General features: G+C 44.2%; 1 protein-coding gene and 4 non-coding genes across 6 annotated transcripts; all 5 read right to left on the bottom strand.

The window, feature by feature from the left end:
- Positions 1 to 15: 15 nt before the first annotated feature.
- On the bottom strand, positions 16 to 25,882 carry LOC115171741 (transportin-2). Of its 2 annotated transcripts, XM_029728835.1 has the most exons (25): positions 25,763 to 25,882; positions 23,890 to 23,989; positions 22,817 to 22,892; positions 22,341 to 22,490; positions 19,999 to 20,105; positions 19,363 to 19,496; positions 18,897 to 18,978; positions 18,429 to 18,551; positions 18,194 to 18,312; positions 17,593 to 17,653; positions 16,684 to 16,855; positions 15,196 to 15,348; positions 12,995 to 13,220; positions 12,367 to 12,538; positions 11,775 to 11,861; positions 9,808 to 9,915; positions 7,113 to 7,271; positions 6,795 to 6,882; positions 6,431 to 6,529; positions 5,820 to 5,855; positions 5,260 to 5,355; positions 4,845 to 5,020; positions 4,452 to 4,526; positions 4,025 to 4,164; positions 16 to 3,820 (listed from the first exon to the last, which is right to left on the bottom strand). In XM_029728835.1, exons 2-24 carry the CDS (start codon positions 23,986 to 23,988, stop codon positions 4,057 to 4,059), a joined length of 2,706 nt encoding a protein of 901 aa, XP_029584695.1. In that variant the 5' UTR covers position 23,989; positions 25,763 to 25,882; the 3' UTR covers positions 16 to 3,820; positions 4,025 to 4,056. The 2 variants fall into 2 exon arrangements, with proteins under 2 accessions (XP_029584695.1, XP_029584696.1); XM_029728836.1 differs by lacking the exon at positions 5,820 to 5,855.
- On the bottom strand, positions 14,910 to 14,980 carry LOC115172031 (small nucleolar RNA SNORD41). Its single transcript, XR_003871369.1, has one exon. It is a non-coding gene; the product is annotated as a small nucleolar RNA SNORD41 (small nucleolar RNA).
- Positions 17,793 to 17,863, bottom strand: LOC115172030 (small nucleolar RNA SNORD41). Its single transcript, XR_003871368.1, has one exon. It is a non-coding gene; the product is annotated as a small nucleolar RNA SNORD41 (small nucleolar RNA).
- On the bottom strand, positions 19,589 to 19,659 carry LOC115172032 (small nucleolar RNA SNORD41). The gene has a single exon (XR_003871370.1). It is a non-coding gene; the product is annotated as a small nucleolar RNA SNORD41 (small nucleolar RNA).
- Positions 23,481 to 23,551, bottom strand: LOC115172028 (small nucleolar RNA SNORD41). Its single transcript, XR_003871367.1, has one exon. It is a non-coding gene; the product is annotated as a small nucleolar RNA SNORD41 (small nucleolar RNA).
- Positions 25,883 to 26,395: the final 513 nt, after the last annotated feature.

Genomic DNA, 26,395 nt, shown 5'->3' with positions numbered 1-26,395 from the left:
AGAGTCATCAGTTTATTCCCAGCTTGATAGAAAACCTTTTATTTCCCCATTCACAAAAGTAAACTAGAAAGTGACACATCAGTTAACATCCCACCTGCACCACAGTTGAGGAAAAATACCAGTACTACATCAAATTCATTCCTCAAGGCTCATATCTAGATTGAAACAAAAATACAGGAGTTTTCACAATTCTTCCCTTCTTTCCCCAGGTATGCACCACGCTCTGTCTCCCCCTCTCAGTATTACCACTTTACATTAAATTTGACAAAATCAAATGGTCCGCTATAAAACAACGAAAACAAAAAAATTCTTTAAATAAAAAGAACATTACAGGGAGAAAAACTTTTAAAGTCTAAACAAAACTTTGTGCGCTTCTTCTGCACAAAAACAAAATATAAAAAAATAACGGTCATTTAAAATAAAAATGAACATAAATAAAAAAACTAAACGAACATCTCATTAGCCTTGGGAAAAAAGTAGAATGCCTCAACTTGTGGAAAACTGTTAAACTTGAGAAATATAGATGGTTTTGAGATCAATGTTTCGCTACTACGATTTAAGAGGAGATTTAACACCGTTCAACATGTTGACCCAATTCTTCCTGATGGGACCAGTATCACATTGGGAGCATTGGGCAAAGACTGGCAATTGGCCAGTATCTCTGTGCACACCTATCCTACTCTCAACCTTGGCAGACCAGACACCCATCCACCAACACTTGCATATCATTTTACCCCTTTAGGATATGATTAAAGTGTCACCCTCTAAGGGTGGAAGCGGTTTACAAAAGTGTGTAAAGATTCAAAATACTGTCCAATCAACCACTTATGTACAAGTGGGTTGGTGTTAAAATCCACGTTATATGGATAAACACATCTGTATACAGCTTACTTGAAATTGCATTTTCACAGGTACGCCTGACGCTTAAGGCAGTGTTTTCTTCACATTTTGAATATCTATTTTCATTGTGCGGTGTAAGATAAAGATTTCCATAGTTTCATTGACTCGCTAAGTCTCAGCTAAGCTTTGAAAGAGAACTGATGTACGACTGGATATCACAAACAGATGGTAAAATATGACAAGTGTTGATGATACACAGGGTGTCTCCAATATCTCAGGTGTGAGTTACATGTCCATCACCTTGCGGGAGGGCCGGTACAAAGTTAAGTCTAAACGGCACACATGCTTACAGTAAAATACAGACACACAACAAAATAGTCCGACGTGACAGACCTCCAGACATTGACAAAATACAAGACAATCACTCCCTCACGAATGTTAATGTATCCAATCTCAGGGGAAACAAAGAGAATTAGGATCAGTATAATAATACCCAGACATATCCTACACAGTATCAACGGGTTGAGGAAAACAGCAACTGGACTAGAGCCAGTTTAACCTGGACTTTAAGTACTTCTACTAAAGATAGCTGCCCACTTTTATTATCACAGCATGCGTGGGTGCGTTGCATTTGATGAAGCTCTTAAAGACGCGTCCCCCTAGAAGGGCATGTATCCGCCTTTAATGAGATGATAGTCAAATAAAGCGATTATGGAAAAGCATGCAACTCAAGGTTGTTCGGGACCATGGACGAGATATGTATTATGTATTATTATGATAGCCGACTAACTAGTCAAGGTCTTTTTCTATCTTCGTGGACTCATTGCATTCTCCCCTACATACTCATTCTGCTCATGTAGAAAAGGCTGGTAAATTTTCTGATGGACTGTCTGGAAACACTGGTGGGAAGTACATTTGATCCAAAATACTTGATGTTGGTCAGTCCTTCCCCTTTAAAGGGGATTTCAAATGAAAGCTTAGCCATTGATTCTTGAATAGAAGATATGCTTAATGCGTTTAGCTCAACTGTCAAACACCATCAGAACCCAAAATAAGCTTTTTAGTCCAGTTTGTTAATAAAAACGTATACAAACACTGTATAGCCTCAAAACACGGTTAAAACGATAACCTTGATACCATGGACAGTCAGTCCCTGTATCCATTACTCTGTCCATGAGGCTGAGCGTCGTTACATTTCTCCAGCCTCATCCCTCAGCTGTTTACCAAATCAGTGGCGGATTAGCCGTTTGGTATTGTTCAAAATGCTGATTTGACCCTTTAAATCTATGGTCCTCTCCTTACCCTTTAAATCTATTCCATCCATCTGATTGCATGCCTTACTTGTAAACCAAGCATATGAACAGCGGCGTTAGTCTTAACCTAAAATTCTCATTTTGACCATTGCTTATACAATATCTTATTTATATCGTTTCTTACTTCAGCAAGCCATAACAGTCGTAAAAAAAACAAGTGCATAATATCAATTCGAACCAGCAACTGATTTATTCTAAAGTTCTTCCTGAAGCCTTAATAATGCTCAAGTCCATTGTAAATACTATAAAAACAAAAGTAGCAGCAAAACGGATTATGATTTTTACTACAGTATAACTGGTTGCAGGGATGTGATTCTTTTATCTTCTATAAGATCGATTGAATCTTGCGTCTCTGAACTATGGCATCGCTGGATCTCGACACTATAGAAACCCACCCGTCCTGTTTGTTAGGTCTGGCGACGGGAGCTGGTCACAGAATAAGTACGATGGGGGTGGCTAAATAACCTGGTGTTGTTACCTTAGAACAATAAGCTGACTACCATTGTTTCTAAAGGTAGAAATCTACTTGTAACAATGAGATACGCACACACGTTACTTAAGAGGTTATCATTGCCATGCAAACCAATCACACGTTACTTAAGAGGTTATCATTGCCATGCAAACCAATCACACGTTACTTAAGAGGTTATCATTGCCATGCAAACCAATCAATCCCTTATTGGAAAAATGACCTTTGTCAGCACTACAGTAAAATGATTCCTGGAAGGATTGTGTCTGTCTGTTCTATTAAAAACTATGAAAGGGAAAAAAAGACTACATTTAAATTAGTATTTCTCTTAAGAGGGGAAAACAATTTAATTTCAAAAAGTAAAATGAATTCAGCAAACGTGGGAAAAGGAAGAAAAACGGTCTAAATATACCCGTGTTTAATAGAGAAGTCCCAATATGAACAGGTATGGTACTGTACTGTCTATGAAAGCTTGAGTAGTAAAGGTGCAAATTACTCTTCTAGAACTCTCCCCGTTATTACGTTGAAAAGCATTTCATGCTTTCCCCTCTGAGGCTAGCCTTCGGGAAGCTATTATAAAACATTAGCGCTACTTCAGTATCCCGCCCACAGCCTTTGTATAGATTATCAAATGACTATTGTAAAATGTATGCAAAGTGCTTGTGCACCGATTGGTCATTCGGGCCAGGGCAACTACCTTCCCTTCCTGAACTAAGTGTGCCAGTCTACATATTATGTGAGTTGTGTTTTTAAACTGTGGCTCCTGGGCTGGTTTTTAGATTTCTCCTTAATTGACTTATTCCGGGGTTGCTGCCACCCCGCCCGCCCTCCCACCACAGCTCTCCTCTAACCTTGGTATCTAAAGAGTTATCGAATGGATTTAGGGCCGTTCGCAGCCGGCCCCTGCATATGCTTATCCTACCCTCCCTCCCCCTCTTACAGAACCCTGTGGCTTTGGTTACATCGGAGTATGTCGTCGGATTTAAGTTTGGCGTTTGAAATCCAGAGGCTTTCTCCCCAGTTTCCCTCCCAGTAACCCTCCCTCCCACCCACCCTCACAGAGACACACAGGGTCGTGGGACTTGTAGTCTGAATGGACAGGAGCCAAGGCCAGTCCCTCTCCTCCTGCCCCCACGATCAGGGCAGTGCAGTAACACAGATGGATGAGTTCCCCCAGTAACCCTCCCGTAGATTTAACCTGGAGAGGGGAGAAAGTGGGAAAGGGGGAGAGAGAAGGAAGAGGAGCGAATAAGAAGAGGAGAGAAGAGGGAATAGGAAGAGAGAGAAGAAACAATGTTTTTATTTATTCAGGTGAACAGAGAGAACATGGACTAAACATAACATTAGGATTTGGGGAAGGGAAGCTGATCCTAGATCAGTTCTACCTAAAGTGAGTCAATACCTGACAGGCGTGTCCTGTGTCGGCGAGGGGAACTACACGCCATAGCAGGCCGACAGCCTCTCCTTCAGCAGAGGGGGGAATTGTTCTGAGAACTGCTGCCAGTTCTCCTCGCCCACCTGGTCCTTGAAGCCATGGAGGATCTACAAAAACAACAAAACTTGTAAATCAAGGTGAGGTATTGGGTCAGAGGAGTTCAGCAACTGGCAAAGCTGGTTCTCTTTTGTTTTCTTAGCACCACACGTCTCAGAGTCTAAAATATCCACAAGATATGTTCAGATTTCGAATGTCTGTAGAAAAAGATCATCACAGGCTGTGGAGAAAGAGGAGCACTAGGTCAACTTAGAACCCAACAGTCTAGAACCTTTGTATTCTGAGGATCAAACATATGGGTGAGATTTGTTGAGGTTTATATCTCCCGAGTGCTTACCTTGTAGAACATGTCTCTCAGATCGTCCTTAGGACTAACCCAGGAGGCCACAGCATCACAGAAGAAAATGAAGTCCTGAAGAGACACCAAAGTTCATATGTCAACATCCTCATCATGCAACATTCATCCACATTCATATCGCTCATTTAGCATCCAATCATCCTTCAATGACACCAAACGCGCTAGGTTGAATACAATGTGCCTCCTCTCACCAGTTATCTCAGTCTAAATGACATCCACACTAGTTATTCAGATTTGGAATGTCTGTTTAGAGTTCATCATAGACAAGAGCAGAGGCAACACACTCAGGGAATAAAAATATAACAAGTCCTGGCCCCAGTAAATACATGTTCCTGTGTGGCAGTGTTCAGAAGCCCCCCCCCCCCCCCTCACCTGAACCACTCCAGCAGGGTTGACTCCAATCATCATGCAGATTCCACGGAACGCAGAGTCTTTCTCCTCATTGTCCCTGATGTTCCTCAACGATGTGCACCAGGGTCTGATAAACTGTTGCAGCATGGGAGACACCTCCTGTGGACACACGTAGCCCAGCCTGCCGATCGTAATGGCTGTCCCAAGTGAAACACAGAGGAGTGATGATTTATGTGGCAATAACTACTAGGCCATAACAGGGTTTAGAACAATCACCTCAGTGTCAGTCACACACTCAGACCTTAACTTCCACATAGAATATTTCAGATTTCGAATGTCTGTTAGAGAGATCATCATAGGAGTGGACTAGAGCCTAAATACTGGTTTTGTGTATGGGGGTGGGGGGTTTAAGCATGCGTGTCTGTGAGTACCGTACCTGTATTCTCCAGGAGGGTCTTGGGTGTGTTAGGTCTGTTGATGATCTCCACCAGGTTGTTGAGGACCAGCCCAACATAGGGTTGCATGTCTGATCCTACAGGCACCAAGGAAAACACCACAATCAACCAGCTGGAAATTATGGCATTGCTCGCCATACATGGGTTCAATTACTATTGGAAATCTTTCAGATGCTTTGAGCATTTTCCCAAGCCTGCCTGGAGCGGCAAATGGACAGGGTTTGAACTTTAGAGACTTTTCTATTGGTTCCTTTCCAACACAATCAAGCACAGCTTAAGTATTTCAAATGATTTCAAATAGAATTTGAAGCCAGGTCTACAATCAATCAATTCCTACATCAGCGCTGTCAAGTATTCACTGTCATTTAGAGTTTTTATAGTGTCATTACAATCCTTCCTATCAAATCACCACAGCCAACATGGATTACTGATGGAGTCAATCTGGTGGTGTTGCTAAAAAAAAAAAAATTGGGTTCTCGTGATTTCTGGGAAATTTCCCAAAATGGCCGCCATCTTTAAGCAATGGTTCCCCCTAGCTCACCTGAGCAATCTCCTTCATCCTTCTTGTCAGTTCTCCCTGTAGAGGTATTATAGCACAATGTCACTACACTGTACTACTGCTGGTCGGCCTGCCATGCTTGCACACACCTGCAGGCCTCACTGTTACAAAGTCCAATGGTAGCAGGACCCATCACTCAGGCATCTTGCAGCACACTGTAGTCAAGGAAGATTGGCTCACTAGTATGACAGAGGGTCATTGAGTTCATGGGTTATAGAGAAAGGTCAGTGAATCAAATCGGACAGAGTTAGTTACATGCTCCATCCAAAAGACACCAAACCCTAGCAGCACACACCATAAAACACAGCACCATAACCATCTGTGTGTTCATCCCTATGTTGTGACCTCACAGTCACACTCAGACCTTTAACTTCCACATAGAACACTTCAGATTTGGAATGTCTGTTAGAGATCATCATAGGAGTGGATGGTTGTTGGTGGTCTGTGTGTGTGGTCTGTGTGTGTTGTTATGAGAGTTAGAGGGAGAGGAAAAGCAGAGATAGCGAGAGACATTTTAGAGTGGTTGTGAGGTAAAGAGTGGTTGTGTAAGAAATGAAGACTGCAGTAAGTACACACAGCAAGCAGTAACTCACCCATCTGCATGGCGATCTCGCCAATGGCCCAAGTAGCGTTGTTACACACAGAGATGAACTCTGGGTTCAGGTTCAGGCCCAGGATCGGCATGAACTCAGCTGGAGGGGAAAGACAGGTTTATATACAAACTAGTCACACAATCACTGGTATACACACACTCCCACAATCACACAGGTTCATTAAACAGTACACACAACTAGTCACACAACCAAATGGTATACACACACACACCAACATACAAATAAAACAAACTACTAGTCACTCCAACACACTCCTCAGCGCCAGTAACTGGTGATCTCGTCCTGATTATCAATCTACTTTTTCATGACATTGACAATGTCTTCACTACTATGGTTGACTCACCAATGCAGGGTTTGACATGAGGGAAGCAGGCCTTGGTCAGGTCACCCAGCAGGGCAAAGGAGCTCTGTCTCACCTCTGGCATAGGGTCCTGGAGGAACGCACAGTTAGTCTCAAACTCAGACACACATCTGGTTAAAACTACTATTTTGAACTTTTCTTAACACCCCAAAAAGTAAGAATATCAACTTTCATGTATTTTTTTGCGAACGACAGAGCAGCACTGTACAAGCTATACGGCAACATATCCTCCTTCAAGTTGGCTAACTTCACATTTTCAAAATGGCCGCTGACAGTTGGCACTTGGAGGCCCCTGAGTACCTGCATGCACTGGAAGAGCAGGGTCATGATGTTGCTGCGGGCCACCAGCTGGTCCACACTGGCCCCCAAGCCCTCGGCCAGGCCACTCAGCAGGTCCAGGGCCACAATCATGAAGTCCTTGTCAGGGGCTTCGTACTGGTCAGGGTGCTGGTTGTACATCTGGAGAGAGAGGAGACGGACAGAGAGTCAGTGGGTTTTTGGTCAGAGTTAGGATATGAAGCTAAATGTACGATTTGTTAATAAATTGCTGAATAAAAGCAGTTTGTTCACACTAACTCATGCTTTGTGGTGTAGAATAAATTGACAAGTAACATTTGTTTATAGTAAAACAATTCCTATCTGAAAGCAGGTTTCCATCCAACCTTTTCATGCGTGTAAAGTAAATGTTGGATAAAAAAAAAAAGTCATGACAGGCATGATGGAAAGAGAATTTGTCTAAACTTTCCAAAGGAAAAAATACAACAAAAAAAATACGCTCAACAAGGTGGAATCTTTTTGCTTCGGTAAAAAAATATATTATGCGAGAAATGGCAGTGGAAAAACTAGTGTAAATATTGATATAACCATCATACTGAAGGTTGAGTCACATGATGACATGTGGTCCCCCACTACAACACAGGAAAGCATGCAGTTTATTAGGCTACAGATGAAAGTTATGAACTTCACAGGGTGGTTAAAGTGCAGTGATGAGCTTGATGCTCCTTTCAATAAATATCCAGGGTCTTATTCTGGTGACATGATGATCGACGCGTGACTGCAGTTTGAAAACTAAAAATATTCTTGCTCTTTTGTCCATAATAATCTCATCATGTAGGCCAGCGGTGACCGACCTTTGAGTCAAGATAACTTTCTGAATCAAAATGTAAACCGAGATCTATAGCTCAGATTTTTTACAAAGTTGACTTAAAAAACCTAAGCAACATTAACCAATTAAAACAGTACTGTAGCAATGAGGTTTGTGCAGTAGGCTATAGGCCCAAAACATTACTGCATATTGGCTATGCTTGAATTACCCTGCCAATTTCTTTATTATATTTAAAAAATGTAGGTATATGCTCACACTGGTAATATATCACCTACTGTAATACTTGAGAGGCATAGCTAGGTGAGCATAATTTGCGTTTGTTTTTTACTGGACTGCTGGCCTGCATCTGATGGTCAGTCTGAGGGGAGGAAGGGAGCAGCGGTGAGGCTGCCTTTCACCCGACTCACCATCCCTCCCCCTCCGCTCAACCGCCCTCCCTCCCTCCGCTCAACCTCCCTCCCTCCCTCCGCTCAACCTCCCTCCCTCCCTCCGCTCAACCTCCCTCCCTCCCTCCGCTCAACCTCCCTCCCTCCGCTGAGAAGTGGACAGTCTTCCAGCTGATGGCCAAACTAAAGTCGCACTGCATTATTTCTGCCTCATGCACCAATTCAGAAAGTGAAATATTCCTTGATATTAAAAATAAGCCGTTAATAAGAACAAGCTTATTGGAACACTTGGTTTCTAAAAGTTTTGAACGAAGTGTTCACAGTGATGAATAACAGCTTAAACATGAACTGACTCATAAAACCAGTAGCTTGATGCTGTACTCATTGAGTCTCTCTAGTCATGGTTTTAAACCTTTGCTGTGTGTTGGAGGCTTCTATTTGCAGTCTATGGCTGGAGGAAACTTTACAGACAGTGATCTGAGCTATCTGATGGCCAGCGATAGGCCTATAGGTGCACTTGATTTGCTCTCTGGGCCTGCCGGGAAGGTGGAGTTCTACCTTCAGACACATGAAATGGTTCAAAATGTGAACACTGTCTTCCCGGCACTAGGGCTGCTGAATCAAGTGCACCTACCGCCAACAGAGCGAAACTAATACAAAAAATAGGAACGCAAGGCTTTATCATCAGTAGAGTTGAAAACACGATGGAATTTTACATTTGTATTTTTTTATTTGGGGGTACATGGAAATTTAACCACAAATTGTGCACGACGTCATCACAGCCTTTAATTTAAATGTTTAAATTGTATTCCTTTAGCAGACGCTCTTATCCAGAGCAACTTACAGGAGCAATTAGGGTTAAGTGCCTTGCTCAAGGGCATAGACATTATTCACCAAGTCGGCTCGGCGATTCAAACCAGCCACCTGTCGGTTAGTGAACCCAACACTTTTAACCACTATGCTACCTACACGCAACAAGTCAATTGGATGGAAACATCTCTGGTGGGAAAATGCACGTTTTTATGCCACGTGTCGAATATTTGCATGAAAATCTGGTCGCCAATTGGAAGGAAACCTAGCTATATCTGGCTTATTTTGTAACAGTTTGTTGAAATACATTAACATGGTTCTTCACTGAAGGCATGTCTGGTGATTTAATGTGTATAAACTGTACTAGAGAGAGCAATAGTAATTGGTGTCTTTTTGTAGGTATTAACTCCACCATGGCTCATTGGACAAAGCCTATGGGAAAATATATCATTTTGGGGGGATAAACGCCAAAAATAAGGTCTGTGGTAAACACAGGCTTAGGAGATCTTATACATTTTGTTTTATGAGAATCTTCAACTAACGTCACTTCTTGTGAATTGAAGAATTTATGTAATCAAAACAAGCACATAAAGGCTTCATAATTCATAAAGGTTATGTCATTAACCGACTGTGTTACCCGAGGTAACTCATTTCCGGTTTTTAGAACAAGCTGTCGAGCTCTATAGGTTCTTACCATGGCCTGAGCGAGGGTCTTCTGGACCAGGGTTACACAGCGCTGGTAGACAGGCTCACAGTAGGGCAGGAAGCCACTTTGCAGGGCCGTGGCCACCGACGACAGACACTGGGGAGGCACAGGGAGAGACAGGGTTAGTTTGGTGGGTGGGGGACGGTAACAACAAAAATACAGCCTGCATATCAACAGGTCAAAGTAGTGTCCTGTCAGTGTGTCCTTTCCTTCATTTGCACCGATCTTAAAGGGACAGTCCACAAATTTGAAGATGTATTTTTTTTTTTATACCTAGGTAATTTGAAAAGAATATTCAAATTCTTAAAATTCCCTTTAAGATATAGCTTTCTTTAACAAAAGGAGTCAAGGAGAGGGAGTGGATTTATATCTGATACAGAAGTCAGTCAGTCCCCATTTAGAACTCATGAGCCAATACATTTTTAGCAAAATCACATCTGGACGTCAACATTTTATATATATTTTTTTAAACAAACCCAAGATTGACCAGAGCCTGTCGTTTCCAATGGGAGGAAATTAATCATAGTGGGCAGAACAAGCAAAGAGGTGGGTAGCGCCAAGCACCAACTAGTGAGATCCTATTGGCGCATTCTAGTACATATTTGCATATTTTCGTGAGGGAATGCCTACTCTGAAGTGAGCGTGTGCAATAACTAAATTTGCCCTTGCACTCCTAAACAAACATTTCTTTTACTTTGGCAAGGGTAAAGTCTCAAAAACACAGTCCAGTCTGTTACAGATTCTAGTTGTAGAAACAGAAAACTGTATGGAGATCAAATGTTCCATCGATGAGAACATGCAGAATGTCAGATTAAATACATCTCTCTCCATCTTCTCCCACGGCCGGCCACTGGGCTTCCTCTCATCAGTCAAACTAAATACATCTCTCTCCATCTTCTCCCACGGCCGGCCACTGGGCTTCCTCTCATCAGTCAGACTAAATACATCTCTCTCCATCTTCTCCCACGGCCGGCCACTGGGCTTCCTCTCATCAGTCAGACTAAATACATCTCTCTCCATCTTCTCCCACGGCCGGCCACTGGGCTTCCTCTCATCAGTCAGACTAAATACATCTCTCTCCATCTTCTCCCACGGCCGGCCACTGGGCTTCCTCTCATCAGTCAGACTAAATACATCTCTCTCCATCTTCTCCCACGGCCGGCCACTGGGCTTCCTCTCATCAGTCAGACTAAATACATCTCTCTCCATCTTCTCCCACGGCCGGCCACTGGGCTTCCTCTCATCAGTCAGACTAAATACATCTCTCTCCATCTTCTCCCACGGCCGGCCACTGGGTTTCCTCTCATCACCATATCTGGTAGTGAGTGGAAACGCCAAGCGGATGCTTCACACATACATCCGGTGAAATATCTGTCTCTGTTCTATCATTAAGATGTGTAGTACAATAAGATGTGCAGTATAATACAGACCATTGGAAGCACAACAGTCACCCATTTCCATTGGTATGCTTTGAGTGGCTCTAAGAGCTAAAGATCCTTTTAAAAATCAATAAAAAATAACCTACAACAAAAAACCAGCCTAGTGCCTTATCTCCGGCACCAGTTAATTGTCAGCTGAAGAGGTTAAGGAGACCAGTCCTACCAACATGCTGCTGTGGATCAGAAAACGATCTCTAATTAGCATCATGTATGTTCAGATGAGAACATGTCATCACTTCCACAGCAGCAGCTAAACGTAAAGTCGTTCTGCAGTCTCTGTAAACACACACACACACACACTAGCAACAGCCTACCAGCCACTTAAGGAGTTCTAGGCTTTTCCCCAACATGCCAGATTGTCCTTCACCAGAATATCATTATTGTTGGTGTCTGGCTCACGAGACTAGCAACAGCCATAAAGCAATGACGGCAAATACCATAAAATCTGGTCTAAGAATGATCCACCTCGTGATGCACCAAACATGGTTGTATATAATGTATATAATGATGTATAACCTCCAGAAGTGGAAAGAGATCCTTGTCCTCGTCCTTCAGCTCATTCCATTTGGCAATGAGGGGAGGCATCAGCTTCTGGATGTACTCCTGTAGGGGGAGAGAGGAGACTCATTATACAGTTCAGTAATATTGTGTCTCTTCACCATAAAGATGAAACCTGTGTAAACCAACCAGGTTGAGGTTGTGACGTAGCGACAACCTACACGTGACATGATTTATACACGTGTCTTCTCTCACTAAACAACCTCAGAGTCTAAAATACATCCACACTGGTGATTCAGATTTCGAATGTCTGTTTAGAATTCATCATAGAGGAGAGCAGAGAGGCAACCATCTTCACCATAAAGATGAACCTCTAAAAAGTAACCAAGGAGGTTGTGATACAGCAACAAAGCACCACAACAGAGGATGTTGTACATCATAAGACGGTTAGGAGTTGTTGGCCATGAAGCTGATCCAGCTTGCTGATCCAGCTTGCTGATCCAGCTTGCTGATCCAGCTTGCTGATCCAGCTTGCTGATCCAGCTTGCTGATCCAGCTTGCTGATGTTTCTAAGCGCTAGTTTTCTAACTAAGTGAAGATCCAGACTCACAGGCTGGTTGAGGTGGTGTCCTACGGAGTCGGCGAGCGTTCCGATGGCGTCGTAGAGGATGAGCAGGTTCTTGTGCTGGTACTTGCCGAAGGCAAACACCAGCGTGTCCAGGATGAAGCTGAGGTAGGGCACCAGCTCTGTACACGCCTCCTCCTCCAGGGTGGCAAACGCACTGAGGGACACAAGGCCAAAGGGTCAGAGTACAAGAATGGACACATCATACACACGGACATTAATACAATGGAAACACAATAACATGTGCTTTAACAACCAAGCTGGCCTATACACAACCCTTTAGGAGACCAGTCCTACCAATATTCTGCTGTGGATCAGAAAACGATCTCAAATTAGCATCATATGTTCAGGTGAGAAACATGTCATCATTTCCACAGCAGAAGTCAAATGCCCAGTCATTCTGCAGTCTCTGAACACACACCCCCTCTTGAGCGTTTAATTGAGCTTGCCTTGAGTTCCAGGGTTGAACTTTTGGGACTATTCCATTGGTTCCATCACAGCAGGCAAGCTCAATCAAGCACAGCTTAATTAATGGGGGGGGGGCAGGTCTGACTGTCATAGCTGAAACACATTGACAATGCCAAAAGCACCCTCCCCCACACACAGTACACACCTGCAGGCGGCCTCCTGCACCCTCTTGTTGCCGTCCAGTATCCTCTTGAGCAGCTCGGTCATCAGGGGTTTGAGGTGGGAGTCTGGGGGCTGGCTGACCACCCAGTGGGCGTAGCGGGACAGGGTCCAGCAGGCGATGGAGCGCACCAGGGCCTTCTTGTCACACAGGCACGCAATGAGGTGGGGGAGGAGCTCCGGAAGGTAGGGCACCATGCCCTGCATACAGCCTGGAGGAGAGGAGAGGTGTGAGTGAGAGAGAGAGTGTGAGAGAGCGAGAGTTTTTGTCACAGACACAGGATGAGGTGGGGGAGGAGTTCTGGGAGGTAAGGCACCACAATGCATGGAATTTTACTTTATCTTCTATGACGCTATTTCAATATTTGGTCTGTGATTGGGGGTGGGGGGGATCAGTTTAGTAGGGAGGGTATGAGGTCAAAGCACATATTGGAGATAAAACCTCATTAAGTGATCAGTTTAACCATGACACATTGTCTTTACCTGGTGTATTTGTGAAGAGATTCAATTGAATATTGCTATCTGTGTATCGCTTAGGCAACATTCAATTCCTCCTTTCATGACGATAAAGTTGGATAGAATTTGAATCTGGCTTGCCTGAAGCAAATTCTTTATTGACAACACTCAATTGTAGTCCAAGTCTATTATCAACACAAAGCCACGTGAAGGACAGCCAGTCATCTGGCTTAGTGTTTATACGTTTTAATATAAAATATACTCTCAAATGGAATCCAATTAGTGTACATCCTATTAGTGACGTGTTAACTGGGTCAGCGCAGTGGAAAATATATGGCATTACACCTACTCTACATTAGGACAGTGACATGTCTCCCTATACTGTCAACATCTGCTGTCTGCCTATATGAGTGTGTTACTGACTAACAGACAGGGGGGTCATAAAGGGCTGAAGAATGAGAGAAAGAGAAGGTGTAGCCAAATCACAGTGGAGAGAGAGAGCAAGACAGAGACAAAGTAGAGTGACAGGGGAACCACTGACAAAAAGGAACGACAGCACCACTGCTAAGTCAATCTGAACTGACCTATCGCAACACGGAACTAGACAGAGAGTTCCACTAGCAGAGTCCGCAGGGACAGAGAGTGCAGTGTTCATTTCGTTGACACCTATTTGTCAGTGGCAATTGAAGAGACGATAACTGACTAAACAGACCCAGAAAACACTAAAATTCAACAAAATTATTTTTCATTTAAGTTGATGAAAACAAGACTAAATACTGACTAAAATGACTTGTTTTTTTACCTGCTGCAGAGTAATGTGTTCTGCCAATTGGACTATTGGGAAGAGAATCCTGCGATATGTTATGCAGAACGATATGTTGGATGGACAAGGCTATGTATGTTTGTGCACATGGAAGTCAGTGATTTGTGTTAACTATTGGTTAATGAGCCATGAAAAATGTGATGACTAAAATATGACTACAATGAAAATACATTTAGTGGACTAAAATGGTCCACTATTTCCATAATTTTAATAATAGCTACACTAAATAATTATTCAAATGACAAAAATGTGACTTTGTAATATTTTAGTCAAAATGACTAAGACTAGACAAAATTTTTAAAAAAGTGGCAAAATGAACAGAGTAGAGAAGTCTGACTGTAGGAGACCTCTGGACTAGACAGTAGAGAAGTCTGACTGTAGGAGACCTCTGGACCAGACAGTAGAAGTCTGACTGTAGGAGACCTCTGGACCAGACAGTAGAGAAGTCTGACTGTAGGAGACCTCTGGACCAGACAGTAGAGAAGTCTGACTGTAGGAGACCTCTGGACCAGACAGTAGAGAAGTCTGACTGTAGGAGACCTCTGGACCAGACAGAGTAGAGAGGTATGACTGAAGGAGACCTCTGGACCAGACAGTAGAGAGGTATGACTGTAGGAGACCTCTGGATCAGACAGTATGAATACTAACACCATCATTAACAGTCAGGAATGACATAGAATGCATCATATCCAGAGGGACAGTCAACTCTCAATGGAGTGAGAGAGGAGAAAGAACCACTATGTACTGAACGTCACAGGACACAGAAGAGAGGAGAGCAACAGAGCAGAGTAGCAGACAGAGAGAGAGAGAAAGAGTCCAAAGTGTGGAGGGGGAGACACACAGATGGAGAGAGAGATCTATGTGAAGTGTCAAGAGTGTGATTGATTGATTGATTTCCTAGTCCTTACCCTCAGCGATGGCCCCCAGCACCAGGATGCCAGACTCCTTTATGACCCAGTCAGGGGAGAAGAGAAGGCCCTTGAGCAGTGGCAGCAGGTGAGGCAGCAGCTCGTCTCGGAAAACATTGGCCAGCACATCCAGTGCCGCCGCCGAACACTTGCCTACAGGGAGATAAGAGGGACAAACCTTTAAAGGGATAGTTCACTCAAAAACATGACAAAACACTTCTTTACAGTTTTGCTCTGTACAGAAGTGCTCTATGTTGAAAACTTGACTGCAGGGTCATGCACCATTTTGGGGGATTTTATTAACAGTGGACGAATGAACAAAACACTAAGATGGTTTTAGAGTGAACTAGCCATTTAATATCATACTCTTTTCACACTACTGAATCTGGGCCAAGCCAAATTATACAGGTCTGAACAGTCTCCAAATAAACCAACTAAGCTGGCCTGTACACCCCTTCCTTTAACGTGTTCAAGGAAGCCTGTCCTACCAACATGCTGCTGTGGATCAGAAAACGATCTCTAATTAGCATCATGTATGTTCAGATGAGAACATGTCATCACTTCCACAGCAGCAGCTAAACGTAAAGTCATTCTGCAGTCTCTGTAAACACACACACACACACACGAGCAACAGCCTACCAGCCACTTAAGGAGTTCAAGATTTCTCCACAACAAGTCTGATTGTCCTTCACCAGAATGTCATTGATGTTGGCGTCCGGCTGAGACTAGCAAAAGCCCTGAAGCAATGACACAGCAACTTCCATAAAATAATGTCTAAGAATTATCCACCTTGTAATCTAGTTAAGACACCGCTAAAAAGCTATATCATTTTGGTCAAGACTAGGTGAACCAACACTCATATACAGAATAACACTTCCATGTTGTTGTATTTCTATACAGACACCATTGTGATAACAGTGGTCTTCCACCGTTCTGGTGCATCTCTGCATGCCAATCGCTACTGATGCCAGTAATCACTACTCTGGCGGTGCTGTTCAGGGTTCACACTGTCCAATGAGCACCTCCAGCTCTACTGCTAATGAGACGCTGGGGAGCAGTGCACTAACAGTGGAGAGAGCAGCCAAACAGGGAAGTAACCGAATCGGTTCTGTCAGGATGGTGTGAGTACTTTTGATGACACATTGTCCCACAGGAATGACTATCAAATGTACATTACGCCGTTTAGCCAGCACACGCAGACCAGACTCGCCTAGAGCAGACCAGACTCGCGTAGAGCCTGCAGCAGACCAGACTCGCGTAGAGCCTGCAGCAGACCAGACTCGCGTAGAGCCTGCAGCAGACCAGACTCGCGAAGAGCCTGCAGCAGACCAGACTCGCGTAGAGCCTGCAGCAGACCAGACTCGCGTAGAGCCTGCAGCAGACAAGACTCCTGCTCCATTCATCTAGTATCAGTCAGTTTTCTCTAACGCATCCCCACCCTGGCTGCAGGGGTTTCAGTTAGTCGGCTTTAAGTCATGTCCGACTCACGTAGGTTCCAGTCAGATAATGTATCGTCATCATCGTCGTCGTCTTCGTCGACGTCCTCTCCCTCCTCGCCCTCTCCTCCCTCGTGCTGCAGGGTGACGGTGCGAGACTTGTGGAAGCGGGGCTTGATGTCCTGCTCACTGTCCGGCACAGCTTCGTCCTCCTCCACATCACCCTGGAGAGAGAGAGAGATGTATCATTGCTATGCGTTTTATTTTTCTGGTCCGAGGTCTGTGCTGTGAAACATGACAGTATGCATAAGAGATGGCTATACAGCACAAACATATCTGGGACCAGGCTAATATTTAATAACTTGGGCCAAATGTGGTTTCAGTTCAGGAGGCTAAGACATTGTCACTCTAAAAAGCATGCTGAACCTTGGACATATGGACACAGCTTAGTGCCAGAAACAGCCAGAAGGGTACTAATGCAGTCAAATTAGTAACTGTGTGGCTTCTATGACCGAGGACTATGAGTCAGAGTAAGGAGTGCCTGGCAGGGGAAATCCCCTGTGGGTTAGCCTGGGTGATGTGTTGTGGAACTGGGAATGTGTGGACAGTTGGCAGAGGGAAAAACTGTGCTACACTATTAACTGGCATTAACCAGATACAACACTTAGGTCAGAGAGTACGAATACGTCAAACATCAGTCGAGTCTCAAGCATAAAGCTGTCACCACATCAAGAGTACCAGTAAGAAGAGAGAGGGAAGATGGGAGGAAAGACTTCTGGGTCGTGTTCATTAAGCACACAACTGAACAAATGGCCCGAAAAAGGGAGGTACTGTCTTAACTGGTCCTTTTAATTTCCCCGTTGCAAAACGTTTTGCTAGTGTGCCCTAATGAACACAACCCCAGTGGGGGGAAATAGGTGTGGTGTCATCATGCACACCCAGAACAGAGAGACAGGCTCACCTTCAGCAGGATAATATCTATCTCAGAGTACTTCATGCCGTTCACCAGGATAGGAATGAGCCTACAGGAGGAGAGAAAAGACACCATTAGTCAAGCAGTCTTCCTACTGTTGGTCAATCAGCAACACTGCATTTATTGGTTCCATATAATAATTGATTGAAGTTAGACAGCGTCAGATGTGGCAAGTGGGCTGCAGCTGTCTGGATCAGACAGTATGAATACAACAAGCATCACTGACCATCACAGTTAATGTGTTATGCATCATATCCAGACAGCATGGGAAGGGCAGAGGGTAAACGTCAAAATGAGGTCTGTACTGCAGCTAGCCAACCCTTTTGAACTGTAATCAACATTCTGTTCCTCTGAACATTCTTCTCTTTACATCACCCCTAATAGAACACAGTACAGTGTGTAAACAGAATGAAACACACCAGGAAGTATAGGACCTCTATGGGTATGTTACTTTTACATGCTGTACTATTGACTAACCTCTGTTGCCCTCTACACCTCTGACCTGACCGTCCCCACTCTCTCTACATCACGTACAACCAACACAGTCCAGGTGATGCTGTATGTTACAGGTATGTTTAGGATTACTCACTGCACCAGGTGTCCAGAGAGCACCTCCTTGCAGATGGGCTGCTCAGCCAGGGTGAGCCAGAACTCACAGGCCTCCAGAGAAACGTTCTCATCCGGGTCCTGTGTGCGCTGCAGCATGTACTGGTGGGGGAGAGATACAGACACAGCAGTGTCAGGGGTTGGGATTGGCTGATGGGGTATGACAGTGTTGGACGTGCTGACCGGTAAATAAGTCAATAAGGAAGTGGTGGTCTCACCTGTATGATGCTGTGCATGTGAGGGATTAGCCGGTCGATACGGACCTCCAGCAGCATGACCAGAGCCCGGCACACGTTCTTCCTCACCTCTGAGTCCTCGTCTGTAGCCAGCGCAAACAGGCTCTGAGAGAGACGGAGACACGAAGAGAGACCAAGAGGGGCCAGAGAAGAAAATGAGAGATGTCAGTCTTGAATCTACAGCTATCCTCAACACCGTTGATTACAGTACACACCATTGTCTAGACGATGGACATGTAAGAGGCTGTAGATTCTGGATTAGACAGTATGAATACAACAAGCGTCAATGACCATCACTGTCAAGGTGTTCTGCAACATAGCCAGATGAGCAGGTCAGTGTTCTTCAGGGTCACCACCATAGAAGTAGAACTACTAGAATGGGAATAGCCCATCAGGCCACAGTGATTATATTTCTATGGTCAACAGTGTTGTGTGTTGCCTGATGCTCACCTCGATGAAGGTGTCGATGTTGTCCATCAGGGCCTGGGCTCTGCCGATGATGAACTGGTTCACACAGGCGATGGCATGAGATCTACAGGCAGAGAATAGCACCATGAGTAACAGAGTTTTACAAAGGGAGCAAATTAATGTCTTTGAAAACAGTGGGATAGTAGGTGGAAAACGTTTTGAAAATGACTCAAAAGTTCCACGCAACTACCTGAGCTGGTCCAATAAGAACACAGATGTGTAATCCGGTGCAAAACGTTTTGCTATGGTGTGCTATGCTCTACTGGACACAACAGTGAGAACAGAGGAACAACCAATGGCGTCTGGATGCAGCCTGTTCACAGATCTGTTTGTGCCGTCTTGCCAACACCTATAGTCACTGGCATAACAATGACCATAGGTGTTGGCAAGACAGCCCAAAGTGATCTGGGACCAGGATAGTCTGGAGTACAGGGGACCTGGGACTGACCTGATCTTAGGGCTGCAGTGCTTGAAGAACTGCAGGAACTTGGGGATCATGATGTTTAGCGGACGGTTGAGCGCGTCGCTCTCCAACAGCTCCGACGAGTCCTCGCAGATCTTCTGCAGGGCGCCAAACGAGCCCTGATCAAGAGAACACACGCAGACAGACGGAGTCAAACTCAGAGCAACAGAGGGGAATGAAGTAGGATGATTGGAGGCAATAGGCTACAGGTCTGGATCAGACAGTATGAATACAACAAGCATCACTGGCCATCACTGTCAAGGTGTTCTGCATCATATCCAGATGGCATGGGATGTGGAGAGAACGCTACTGAAACATTTAGCAGAGAGAGTAAAATACTTCTTAGGAGGTAAAGAGGGTTGCGGAGAGGTAGAGAGCGGGGCAGGAGAGGTAGAGAGCGGCAGAGAGGTAAAGGAGAAGGGATATGAAGATGGAAGGAAGAAAAAGGGACAGGGGAGGTAAGGGGAAAGAGAGTGTGACAGGGAATGAGGAAAAAAAGAGAAAAGCAAGGGAGGACGGAAAAATAAGAAAAATGAAGGGTGACAGATGGAAATGAAAGGAGGAAGAGAAAGGGGGAGAGGCTAGAAAAAGATGAGTGTGTGGTAGCTAGGTAGCTCTGACCTCGCAGGTGTTGTAGTCCTCAGAGTTGAGCAGGTTACACAGCTGGGGCAGCAGCTCTGGCCAGGTCTGCAGCTCCCCTTTAGAAGTGATCGTGGTGATCAGGATACCTGCGAGAGAGGGATGAAGAGAGAGGTTAGGAACCAACAATCATAGGGTGGTCTGGTCTTAATACTCTCTGGGAGGGGACACTGCCGTTCTCACTGGGCACCTTCATTTTGCATTGCCCAGTGACTAGGGTGGGCGGAGTTTACACATTTTAGACCATTCCATTGGTCCTTACGTGAAATCTCCACCCATCCAGGGCACCAGGTGAAGCAAAACGATTGAGCCCACTGATCTGGAAGAGGTGGACAGGTGAACGTAAACCCTCCTGAAGGCTTCCACCTATGCTGTCTTGTCAGACCAGATGTAGGGAAACAGGGATGTACAAGAGAGTTAAGGAATCGAGAGACCTCTGGATCAGACTGTATGAATGCTAACACCATCATTAACAGTCAGGAGTTATTAAGAATGCATCATATCCAGAGGGCAGGATAGGGGGGTGAGAGAAATGTATTTTGGGGAGATGAGGTGAAGATACAGTTGAAGTCAGAAGTTTACATAGACCTTAGCCAAATACATTTAAACTCAGTTATTCCCAATTCCTGACATTTAATCCTAGTAAAAATTCCCTGTCTTAGGTCAGTTAGGATCACCACTTTATTTTAAGTGAAATGTCAGAATAATATTAGAGAGAATTATTTATTTCAGCTTTTATTTCTTTCATCACATTCCCAGTGGGTCAGAAGTTTACATACACTCAATTAGTATTTGGTAGCATTGCCTTTAAATTGTTTAACTTGGGTCAAACGTTTAGGGTAGCCTTCCACAAGCTTCCCACAATAAGTTGGGTGAATTTTGGCCCATTCCTCCTGACAGAGCTGGTGTAACTGAGTCAGGTTTGTAGGCCTCCTTGCTCGCACACGCTTTCAGTTCTGCCCACAAATTTTCTATAGGATTGAGGTCAGGGCTTTGTGATGGCCACTTCAATACCTTGACTTGGTTGTCCTTAAGCCGTTTTGCCACAACTTTGGAAGTATGCTTGGGGTCATTGTCCATTTGGAAGACCCATTCGCGACCAAGCTTTAACTTCCTGACTGATGTCTTGAGATGTTGCCTCAATATATCCACAATTTTCCATCCTCATGATGCCATCTATTTAGTGAAGTGCACCAGTCCCACCTGCAGCAAAGCACCCCCACAACATGATGCTGCCACCCCCGTGCTTCACGGTTGGGATGGTGTTCTTCGGCTTGCAAGCATCCTCCTTTTTCCTCCAAACATAACGATGGTCATTACGGCCAAACAGTTCTATTTTTGTTTTATCAGAACAGAGGACATTTCTCCAAAAAGTATAATCTTTGTCCCCATGTGCAGTTGCAAACTGTAGTCTGGCTTTTTTATGGCGGTTTTGGAGCAGTGGCTTCTGCCTTGCTGAGTGGCCTTTCAGGTTATGTCGATATAGATACTTTTGTGCCTGTTTCCTCCAGCATCTTCACAAGGTCCTTTGCTGTTGTTCTGGGATTGATTTGCACTTTTCGCACCAAAGTACGTTCATCTCTAGGAGACAGAACGCGTCTCCTTCCTGAGTGGTATGACGGCTGCGTGGTCCCATAGTGTTTATACTTGCGTACTATTGTTTGTACAGATGAACGTGGTACCTTCAGGCGTTTGGAAATTGCTCCCAAGGATGAACCAGACTTGTGGAGGTCTACAATTTTTTTTTCTGGGGTCTTGGCTGATTTCTTTAGATTTTCCTATGATGTCAAGCAACAAGGCACTGAGTTTGAAGGTAGGACTTGAAATACATCCACAGGTACACCTCCAATTGACTCCAATGCTGTCAATTAGCCTATCAGAAGCTTCTAAAGCCATGACATCATTTTCTGGAATTTTCCAAGCTGTTTAAAGGCACAGTCAACTTAGTGTATGTAAACTTCTGACCCACTGGAATTGTGACACAGTGAATTATAAGTGAAATAATCTGTCTAAACAATTGCTGGAAAAAATGACTTGTGTTATGCACAAAGTAGATGTCCTAACCGACTTGCCAAAACTATAGTTTGTTAACAAGAAATTTGTGGAGTGGTTGAAAAACGAGTTTTAATGACTCCAACCTAAGTGTATGTAAACTTCTGACTTCAACTGTAGCTACTAAAGGGAAAAATTAACCACATTAAAGCCACAGGACTGCAGTTACCTGAGACAATTAGACAGATTTAACGCATGTCAAGACCCCACCCCCAGACCCAACTCACCCACCCACCCAGACCTCACACACACACACACACACACACACTCACCGATGGTGGCACGGATGAGGGGCGACGGGTCGCCTATGTTGTTGAGGCATTCCTGCTTGATGAAGTCAGCCACGGCCGGGGGGAAGTTCTGGTAGTGGGCCTTCACATTGTTCTTCAGGATCAGACCACTCAGAGAACGAGTGGGTTCATCTGGAGAGGGAGAGCAGGAGAGGATGAGGTCAGGGGGGAGAAGTAAGGAATGATGAGGTCATGGGGTAGAGGAAGAAAATAAGAATGTCAGAGATGCAGATGAAGGCCACAGCAACGTGCATTCCAAATGACACGTAGCAGCCTAGAGAACCACTAATAACAAGGCTAGCAGATAATGACGGCATGCTGACCAAAGAATGGATACAGACAAAGAAACCCAAAACTAGTTTTTGGGCTAAGACGTAATACGTGTGCCCTAATGTACACGACTCAGGCTACCAGATGCTCAACTAGAACATATAAACTCACACAGACAGGGCTCTCACCTTCAGTTTTCAGTCTTGTGAGCACAAAGATTAGATAGTTGTTGAAGTCAGGGAACTGGTTGAGCTGTTCAAGTTTCTGACAGCGCGGTTAAGGGAAATATGACATCACAGACAACTCACATGATGCTCAACTCAAACAAATAACTAGGAGTAAACTTTCACTGCAGCACTAATCTACGGGTGACATTTAGACAGAGGAAAAATACCACTTGTTGAAATACTAAGTGAGGCGCTTATTTCATAAGTTAGGAATGAGACAGTTTGTAACGCAACGGATCTGTGATTTCATCACATACCGGCTAAGTTTAATTCTAAAGCTTCAGAAATGGTTTCTGCACCTTTGTATAGGTTGTACCATATGAACGGTTTTGAAAAAACTGCTGTTATAAGTAGCGTTACCCATGGTTCCTAATGAGGACAAGGGTTTAAGTAAGTAATAAGTTGGCTAGTGGGAGTTATGGATTGGAGGGTTAAGATTATATGCTATCCTAACAAAGGCTAAATCTATAGGACCAGACAGAGTAGAGAATGACTGTAGGAGACCTCTGGATCAGACAGTAGAGAAGTCTGACTGTAGGAGACCTCTGGACCAGACAGAGTAGAGAGGTATGACTGTAGGAGACCTCTGGACCAGACAGTAGAGAAGTATGACTGTAGGAGACCTCTGGATCAGACAGTATGAATACTAACACCATCATTAACAGTCAGGAGTTACATAGAATGCATCATATCCAGAGGGCAGGACAGTCAGTGTGACTGTCTTATAACAGTATCTCCACTTTAACACATTGTCAATACAGGCCCCATAGACAGATCAATGCAAACTGAACTAGATGCAATAACCATAGAATATTATGCCATTTAGCAAGCGCTTTTATCCTAAGCGACTTACAGTAATGTGTGCATATATTTTACGTATGGGTGGTCCCAGGAATCTAACCAACTATACTGGTGTTGCAAGCGCAATTCTCTACCAACTGAGGACCACAGAAGAGCACACAGAAGTACCACTGCCATACAGGGCCCCATTGCACTAACCCCACCCTCCGGTCAGTGTCTGTACATGAGGATACTTGTTGCACGGCTCTCTGTGTGGCCGTGTTGGGGGACTGGGAGTCCTTGAGGAGCTGGAGGACCTGCTGGAGTCCCTGTTCGTCCGGCTGCCACTCCATCCTGCACGGGGACCACACACACAAAGTTACAGATATAGAAATGATGTCCCCGTTACTGATAAAAGATAATACAACAAGGAAAAGGAGTGATATTGAGAGTTCTACTAGAAGAGTCAGTCTGCAGGGACCGAGAGAGTATAAGAGTATGACTGTATGAGAGACCTCTGGGTCAGACAGCATGAATACTAACACCATCATTAAGTTATGCATTTTAAGTGTGCATCATATCCTGTGGGTCAAGTGGTCTCAGAATTCTACAGTTAACTTAGTGTAATTAGCAATGCCAAAATGAGACAGGGTTGCATCATACATTTACTGCACCCTATTACTTACTGGTGCATTACTTTTGACCATGGCCCATACAGGTCTGACCAACATAGTGCACAATGGGGAATAAGGTGCAATTAGGGAGGTAACCATGGGCTGACTGACCTTTCTATAGTTTAAATAATTTATGAGGGTTTATAAACAGATGCTTCTTGTGTTGTGGCACAGATTGGCACTGGGATATATGACAAAACAAATCAATACTTATATGTAGACCTAAAAAACAGGCTACAACATCTCCATGCTCTTGCAGCCAGATTCCCAAATTGAACATTGAGGGATTCTATGATTAAAATATCGACTGCCAGACGAAACGCCTTGTGCTCACTAATGATGTGGAATTCAGTGGCATTATGCGACTGAAGGTGAGACATGCACATGGCCAGAGCAGGGCAAGCAAAAAAGCGCCATTTGCACTCGCCCGGAGCACGAGCTTGCTTCTACCCGGAAACGGGTCTATAAGGCTGTGTAAGCAGAGCACCAAATTTGTGGGAGCTCGAGGCTGGAGTTGAAACTGGTAATCGGATTGTGGCAAATAAAACGAGGCGATGCTCTGCTTTAGACAAGGAGTAAAATATCTCCGTGACCCAGTTTAACCGCCCTAATCCTGCCCCACCCCCCACGACACCCGGTTCCCTTCTGCCGGTGTGCTGCAATATAGTTAATGATCCTTGGACTTGGGACGACTTGAAACAATTGCCGCCCTACAGCTTTCTTTGTTCACAACACAAGTAACGTTAACCAGCGGATATTTAAACACCACAAACTATCTTGATAGTGGGAAGTTTAACAAATTGGGTAACTATCTGACTAAAGTTGGCTCTATGGTTATATTAGTTCCACCACGGCAGTCCCCGGCTTCAGCCACACACATGCAGTAAAAAAAAGGCCAAATACGCGGCCTCGCCACTAACAAGTGTAGTACAAAGATGGGTTAGTTAGCTAACGCTATAAAACTAAGGCAGTCGATATATTATTCGATTTAACATGGCAGAGAATTAACACCGACTGAGAAGTACTTGCTAGTAACTTTAGCTAGCTACTCTACTGCTAAACATGGCTACAAACGTTAGCCAAGCTAACGAACTATTAACATATCTCTCCAAATTTGGCCAGTGGGCCAAATTTGCTTTTGTCAGTAGCCAACTTCACAAGAATCCCTAGCTAAATCCCATCGAGTATCGACAAACGGTAAATTGGTTGATGTTGCGTTTATTTGCTAGTGTGGCCCAATGCATTCATGTGCTTTCGCTAGCTAATAAGCTAACGTTAGCTAGCTCACTAGCCGAAATTGTCAGTTTGTTAGCTAGCTAATGCTAACTAAGCTATTTCGATTCCCAACTCTTATCGTTACTTGCTTGCTAATGTGACCAATTATTCAGATATCAATCATATTTCGTCTTATTTTATTTAATATACATAGGTAAACACATTACATGCTACGTACGATATTTATTTGTAGACTGAAGTTTCTCGACGGGGAAGCTTCTTTCTCGTGCTCGTCCTCTCTTGTACTACAGGTTTGAAACGAACACGCCGATTCTGTAGGACCCACTGAACCTTTCCGGTTTCCGTTCACTTTCTTCTTCTTCGGTGGGGTTTAACGGCTGTTGGCATCCAATATAATGTTGCATTACCGCCACCAACTGAACCGGAGAATAAAATCATTATACTTTGTGATATAACAAATACAAATTATCCAGCCAACTGTTAATCCTACACTCATAAAAAGAAACACCACCCCGTTCCACTAATTTAACCTGATCTAATCCTACACCAGGCCAACGGCCTGGGAGGACAGGACACTACCATTCAACACCCCCTGTAACTCTTCTGCAGTAAAATATTGTAATCCCAAGTACTTCTCGGTAACTGCCACAGCACAGTGACTTTACGTTCCATACCTATGGTACAGTTAATAACCATAGCAATGAATGCTAAAAAGCCAACCTTACTGAAGCACATTTCATTCGTATGCCTATCACTCTGTACTGGCAAAATTCTACTACTCACTGGGAGCTTCTTAGTATCCCTCACCCCTGACCCATCTTCCTCTACTTTTTTCACTGTCTCAGCATAC

The sequence above is a fragment of the Salmo trutta genome, chromosome 32 (genome assembly GCF_901001165.1).
Source record: "Salmo trutta chromosome 32, fSalTru1.1, whole genome shotgun sequence".
NCBI classification, from domain to species: domain Eukaryota; kingdom Metazoa; phylum Chordata; class Actinopteri; order Salmoniformes; family Salmonidae; genus Salmo; species Salmo trutta.
Note: the sequence above shows the minus strand (reverse complement) of the source record. Positions and strands in the feature narration are given on the sequence as shown.